The 7845-nt window shown below is 44.2% G+C and overlaps 1 protein-coding gene across 1 annotated transcript; it reads right to left on the bottom strand.

The window, feature by feature from the left end:
* Positions 1-1226: 1226 nt before the first annotated feature.
* Positions 1227-2189, bottom strand: LOC138293807 (olfactory receptor 10A7-like). Its single transcript, XM_069233134.1, has one exon. It carries the CDS (start codon positions 2187-2189, stop codon positions 1227-1229), a length of 963 nt encoding a protein of 320 aa, XP_069089235.1.
* Between the last annotated feature and the right edge of the window lie 5656 nt (positions 2190-7845).

Below are 7845 nucleotides of genomic sequence, written 5' to 3'. Positions count from 1 at the left end.
TCTATCCAAGAAGCATAGAACAGTGGTTCCAAATTAAATTAGTATCCTCACATTCTGCAGCACACATAGAAAGAGGGAAACACTTCTATGGATTGTTACTGTTCAGGAAGGTGCCCCTTTTTGCACAAAACAATCCTGCCTACAACACTGGCACCCTTGAATTATGGTACAAGGGTGCCTGTGTTGCCCCTAGGCTACAAAAATGGCATCAGTACGGGGGGAAAGGACAGCAACGCACTGTATTGCATACATATGGTGCATTCCTGCCCTTTCACTTTGGCTAGGGCTGTGCATCAAGGTGACTTGATGTGCTGTCTTACGCCAAACAACCATACATATGGCCCTGAGTGTTTCTCTAGCTAGCGAGAATTATGATAATATAACTGCAGAAGGAAAAGTTAACACATTGGCAGTTTAAAGAAAGCTTTTTCAACCTAGGCCTCATATCAAGTTAAACTCTTTAAAAATCTAAATGGATGCTGATTACAACATAACATATATCTAAAGTGGTAACAATAATCCATTTTAAATGTGAATATGCATAGCATGGTTAAAACAATCAATTGATAAACTTAATACACGCATATAAAAAGCTTAAGTGTTTCCAATGTATACTCTATGGATTAATTTAAATGTAACACACATGTTAATGAAGTTAGGTCACACATTGAATACAAATGTTTGAACAGTGTGTCTGAGGCAGTGAAGGTTTCAGGCTCCCTGGATGCTCAAGGGCTCATTAAGGTGACAGCAAAGATGCAGAGGATTCAGGATGTCTTCACTCATGACGGCAGGTTCTCGTCTTTTATTGGTGGAGGCATTTGCTGTGGAGCTGTATGCCTTCATTTCAATTTCAATAGATCAGATGGAGCATTAAACAGTTGTCTTAAAGCCAGCAGGAGCATGGATAAGGAGCTATAAGACCGCCCGGTGAGCTCTGCAATGTTGTGTCTTACTGTGCGTAAGATTCTCGGATGTATGAGTGTTTAGTTAAAAACTAAAATGTGGTATGGCAGAAAATGGGCTTAATTGGAGTAAGTAGTCGAAAATGTAGAAATGGTTTATCAGAAAGAGCTAGCGATACTGACTTAATTGACAATAAGGGTAATTGGGAAGAAAACTAAAGGATCCAGATGATGGTCAAGGGTCAGTTTAAGATAAATTAGTATGTGTCAACAGAATATTATTCTGCTGCTGATTCATACACTAATAAACTCTCATGGTCTTCATCTCCGTCCTACTGAGCATCTATCTACTAATCTCAACAGGGCTGTCTTTACTTCTTTGTTCCTGAGGCCATAGATCATTGGATTCAGCATGGGTGTAACAATGCAATAGAGCACAGCCATTGATTTATCGTTTTCCCCTGATTGGCCCAGGCTGGTCCTGAAGTAAGTAGCAGAACATGTCCCATAGAACAGGGTGACTGACAGAAGGTGAGAACCACAGGTAGAGAAAGCCTTGCGCCTACCCGTCGTTGAATGCATGTGCAGGATGGTGGTGAGGATGTGGGCGTAGGAAACAAGGACCAGCTGGAAGGGAAAAAGGAGAATTAAGGTACTATTGACCCAGATTAAGACTTGGTTCATGATAGGATGTTCACAAGCCAAAGCTAAGACCGGTGAGATGTCACAGAAGAAGTGGTCAACCACATTAGACCCACAGTATGGCAAACTGAAGACAAAGGTCACTTGCCCCACAGGAAAGGCAAGACCAGCCATCCAGCAGCCAAATGATAGCCAATTACACCTTTGGATACTCATGGCATTAGCATAGTGTAGTGGGAAACAGATGGCTACATACCGGTCATAGGCCATGACAGTCAGAAGGAAGCATTCTGTGGTTCCTACACATAAGAAAGAGTACATCTGTGTTGCACACTCCACAAGGGATACCCAGGTATCACCCACCAACAGAATAACCAGCATCTTTGGTACAGTTACAGATATGAAGGCAATTTCTGCCAGGCAAAAGATTCTAAGGAACAGGTACATAGGTGTCTGGATGAGACAGCGGTCCAGAGTGATGAGGAAAATGAGGAGGAGATTTCCAATCACAGCAAAGAGGTACGCAAGTAAAAAGACTGAGAAGAGGAAGCTTTGAATCTGGGGGATGTCCGAGAACCCTTGGATGATGAATCCTGTAACTGAGGATAAATTCACAGAACCTGTGCCTTCTTTCAGGGCCATGCAGCTTACTCCCAGGATCTGTACAAAAACAATGAAATTGGATTTGGAAGAAACCAAATTACAGATAACACATTAAAGTAATCATATATCCTGCCATATCAGCAATAAACTGGATCCCCAATCGATATCTCTAGACCTGTCTGTAGCTCCAGGATAAATGACAGAAATAAGAACGATAGGAGAGAAATATAAAATACAGTTCAGGTGAGGCAGAGGTTCCAGAAGAGATGCCTCACTGACTTTGTAGCTCTCAGCAACACAAAAGGATGATGGAGGGAGTGCTGAGCAATACAAAAACTCACCCCTAGTCACAGATCTGGGTTTAATCTATCACTCTTTTGTTTACCGTGCCACCCCAGTTTGGACCCAACCATATGCATATCAGTCTTGTCCCTGTTCCTCATGGGAAAAGTCCAGCCCAAACTGCAAAGCCAGGTCCTCCCTGGAATGGAAACAAGCATCCTGACACCGGTTTCAGGGTATCACCCCTCATCAGCCAGGCTAGCTTTAATCCAGTGGCATAGTGAGCACGGGACTCACGTCTGTGCATACCGTTCCCACTTAGGGTAACTTTAGCAACACAAAAGGATGATGGAGGGAGTGCTGAACAATGCATACACTCACCCGCAGTCACATATCAGGGTTTAATCCATCATTCTTTTGCTTACCATGCTACCCCAGTTTGGACCCACCCATATGCAAATCAGTCTTGACCCTGTTCCTCTTGGGAACCGCCCAGCTCGAACTGCCAAGCAAGGTCCTCCCTGGACCGGAAACAAGCATCCTGGGACCAGTTTCAGGGTATCACCCCTCATCAGCCAGGCTGGCACAGTGAGCACAGGACCCACGTCTGGGAAGCTTTCCTACTTAGGGCAACTTTAGCAAAATAAAAAAGGATGATGGACAAAGTGGTGAACAATAAAAACACTCACCCCCAATCTCAGATCTGGGTTTAGTCCATCATTCCTTTGCTCAACATACCACCCCAGTTTAGACCCACCCATATGTAAATCAGTTTTGACCCTGTTCCTCATGGAAACAGTCCAGCCCGAACTTCCAAGCCAGGGACTTCCCTAATGGGAAACAAGCATCCTGGGACCAGTTTCAGAGTATTACCCTTTATCAGCAACACTAGCTTAAATCCAGTGGCACAGTGAGCACAGGACCCACATCTGGGCATACCCATCCCACTTTGGGCAACTTTAGCAACACAAAAGGATAATGGCTGGAGTGCTGAACAATGCAAACACTCACCCGTGGTCACAGATCTGGATTTAATCAATTGTTCTTTTGCTCACCATACCACCCCAGTTTGGACCCAACCATATGCAAATAAGTCTTGTCCCTGTTCCTCATGGGAAAAGTCCAGCCTGAACTGCCAAGCCAGGTCCTCCCTGGACCGGAAACAAGCATCCTGGGACCAGTTTCAGGGTATCATCTCTCATCAGCCAGGCTAGCTTGAATTCAGTGGTACAGTGAGCACAGGACCCACGTCAGGGAAGCCTTCCTATTTAGGGCAAATTTAGCAACATAAAAAAGGATGATGGACAAAGTGCTGAACAATACAAACACTCACCCCCAATCTCAGATCTGGGTTTAGTCCATCATTCCTTTGCTCAATATACCACCCCAGTTTAGATCCACCCATATGCAAATCAGTTTTGCCCCTGTTCCTCATGGAAACAGTCCAGCCCGAACTGCCAAGCCAGGGCCTTCCCTGATGGGAAACAAGCATCCTGGGACCAATTTCAGAGTATTACCCTTTATCAGCAACACTATCTTAAATCCAGTGGCACAGTGAGCACAGGACCCACATCTGGGCATACCCATCCCACTTTGGGCAACTTTAGCAACACAAAAGGTAATGGCTGGAGTGCTGAACAATGCAAACACTCACCTGTGGTCACAGATCTGGGTTTAATCCATTGTTCTTTTGCTCACCATACCACCCCAGTTTGGACCCAGCCATATGCAAATCAGTTTTGACCCTGTTCCTCATGGGAACAGTACAGCCCGAAATGTCAAGCCAGTTCCTCCCTGGACCGGAAACAAGCAATATATTGGTGCCTAGTGCCAACGCAGGCACTCTTGCACCATGGTACACGGGTGTCCATGTTGTTGGAAGGGAGACCTTCCTGCACAAAAACAATCATGAGATGTGTTTTTCTCAATTTATGGGTGCTGCAGAATGCAGCACACATAGAAAAAGTAACAAGCATTGGTATAGGCAATAGGTCTCGCCTTTTGGCCCTTATAAGTGTTTAGATATGCTGCATTGTATTCAAAACACAGCAGGGTTTTTTTCTAGGTGTGTTGGTGGTGTCTCTTGTTTTAGGCATCAAATGGACAACTTCTAAGTTTTTCTACTAAAACTGCAAATTAAGCTAAAAAATATCCTTTTGATTTAGAAAACACCTACACCCTGAAAATGAGTCATGACACACTCTGAAAATACCTGTTAGTCATAAGAGGGATGAAATGAAAATAGAACGGAGAGAGCAAGAAGCACAAGTAAGGGAACAAAAAATGTTAAAGGGAACATAGATGACAGACAGCAGATGACAGCAGACAGACAGCAGCAGACAAACGGCGACAGACAGAAGACAGAGAGCAGCAGACAGACAGAGAGATGACAGCAGACAGACAAAAAACAGCAGCCAGACTTCAGACTGACGACAGACAGCAGACATATGACAGCAGACAGGCAGATAGACAGAGGACAGCAGACAGACAGCAGACAGCTGACAGCAGACAGACAACAACAGCAGAGAGGCAATGACAGCAGAAAGGTGACAGCAGACAGCAGCAGACAGACAGATGACAGTATACAGACAGTAGATAGACAAAGGATAGACAGATGACAGCAGATAGACTGACAGCAGACACACTAACAGCAAACAAATCACAGCATGCAGAGAGGATGACATCAGACAGGTGTCGACAGGAGACAGGCAATGACAGCAGATAGGCGACAACAGCAGACAGACGACAGCAGACAGCAGACAGACAGAAGACAGACAGACGACAACAGACAGCAGATAGACAGACAACAGCAGACAGAGAGACAGACGGACAGCAGACAGAATGACAGCAGACAGACAACATCAGACAGACAGACGACAATAGCAGTCAGATAATGACAGCAGGCAGGCGACAACAGCAGACAGACAACAGAAGACAGATGACACAAGAAAGATGATGTTAGAAGACAGATAGCAGACAGACAGACAGTAGCAGGCAGACAGCAGACAGACGACAGTAGACAGGTGACAGCAGACATACAGGCAGCAGACAGCAATTAAATAAGTTTCAAAGCAGGATGGGTCACATTAGGAAATAATACGTATTTGACTGTATAAACAAGCTGGCTGCTAGGTGGTACCAGAGCGCAATACATTTCCCACAAAAACTAGTCCATAAGATATGTTAATGAGTGTAAAACAAACTGATATGTATTAGTAAAGGGGAATCAATGAGTTAAAAATATACCTGCTTTAACCTAAAAATACAGTAGTAATAAGCAGACGAGGGTCAGTTTCTGTCTAGATTTTTTTAAATCGTTTATTTTCTGAGAGCGAGTGTTACTTATGGAGAGCATTTAAAAATTAATTAGCATAAAATAAGTTATTTTCCGTCATGCTCACTTCAGATGTGGATTAAACTTGAGTATACAGGATTGCCTGTGTGGGATCTGGTCAAGTTAGTAATGTTCTGGGGTGGGGTCTAAATTCTGCTGCAGTGAGGAATGTTCTTGAGGTTTGGGAGGGTGTTTGGTGGTGGTGGTGATTTCTTAAAAGTGATAGGAATCTTTTGGCGGCTGCGGGATGGATGCTGTGCTTCAGTAACAAATGCACTGGGGGATGGTAAGAATGCAGTGGCGTCCGACACTGTAATAACATGTCTGGACATGCCTCTCCCCCTCTTGAGGGATACTCCTGCATCTCTGGCCCCCACCCCTCCATATGTCCTCCGGTATCTGTGTGAATGTGGCATGGAGGTAAAGAAAGTATGTCCGAGGTTAGAGTATATTTAGACAAGTCAATACAGAATCCCTTGCTTAGCGAAATCGTCAAAATACTGGGATAAGAGCAGGAAACGAAAATTAAAACCAGAATAAAATCATTAGACTTTCACATGCACTTTGTCAAATTTTTTTCAATTGAAGCAAAGCTACAAAAACAACCCGAGGCTCCTGAAGTACGCAGGCTATTGTTAGATAGTTGTACAATATTAGTGTATTTTGTTGAAACCATAATGTCTGCCGTCAACAGAGTGCGCGTGTTTTCCAATAAACCTACAGATTTTCCTTCAGGTCCACCCATCCTTTCATATTCACACACTCATAAATCCTTTGGTGCTATGCTGACACTGGATTGCGTCACACAGGCATTCTCCGCACAGCTGAAGCCACACAACATTTTCACAGGCAACTCAGGCAAGCAAATATCTGGGTGTTGAGTGGAGGCTGAAGTATCCGAACATAATATCCTTTTGTGACGTGTGAAATGAACATGTAAAAAATTATGTAGAAGAGACTAATGTGATACAAGCAAGGTCACCAGTCGGTGGTGGCAGGAAAACAATTAAGATTTTTTTCTTGACCCAATTAACACCCCTACCCTTTGGCCAAAATGTATGGCTACACAAAGGAAAGTAGTAGCTATGAGACTGCTTCAGCCGCCTATTGCACGTTTTGCAATACCAAGGGTTCCTCTCTGCATGTGTACTATCCTGAGAGGCTCACATGCAGGGTTGTATAGCACTTAGTTCTGCTGCTCCCCGAGGCTGAGTGGCAAAAGAAAAAATAGTGCACAAACATAAGACAAATGGCCAGAAATGAAAGCCTACAAGTAATAGGGCCAGTGGCCTTGGGTGTGAGCAACACACCAAAAGGAGGGACAAATGGCAAAGAAAAGCAAGGATTTTCAAAGGCCACACAAAGGAATGAATTACAAGAGATGGGCATGCTCCAACCCATAGATAAAATACAGCATGCCTCAAAGAGGCATTGCATGTGCTGCCTAGGCGAGACCTAAAATCGAGGAGAAATAAAGGTATTTATTCTTGCTGCGCATCCCTTATGGCCCCCCCAGGGAGGGGTAGGCTTATGACGCATTCCCAGGTTTATGAAATCTTTTAAATCTGGGAATGTGTCAAATGCCATGGGTGTTACGTGGGAACACCCACGTAACACCCATGGCATACCCCCCTGTCGCAGGGTGAGGCAATGCAATGACTTGCACTGCGTGCCCTCGGTCCATATTTACAGGGCCTTGAAAAGCCACACAAGGTGGCTTTATGTGGCTTTGTAAATATGGCCCTGCAGTGTGCGTCGCCTGACCGTCATAAAAATGATGTTCCGGCGGCGCAGAGGGGCTTGTAAATAACCCCTTGGTATGTATATCTGTGATTGTAACCCATGTACAGGACTCGATGTTAGGAAAGCGTGACCAGTCAACTGTGCCCCATTTGTAGAGCAATTGTGTTTGTTCTTGCAAAATAAATTTGCTACACAAAACTGTAGGATTTTTTTAGTTTTATTCCCTAGGATTAGAAGGCATGGAGGCAATTCATACAACAATGCGAACATTGATTGAACAACTACTTATGCTCCTCAGGATAGAGTTCTCTGATTTCTTTTATTTACTCCACAGAT

Source organism: Pleurodeles waltl, chromosome 4_2 (assembly GCF_031143425.1).
Source record: "Pleurodeles waltl isolate 20211129_DDA chromosome 4_2, aPleWal1.hap1.20221129, whole genome shotgun sequence".
Taxonomy (NCBI): Eukaryota; Metazoa; Chordata; class Amphibia; order Caudata; family Salamandridae; genus Pleurodeles; species Pleurodeles waltl.
Note: the sequence above shows the minus strand (reverse complement) of the source record. Positions and strands in the feature narration are given on the sequence as shown.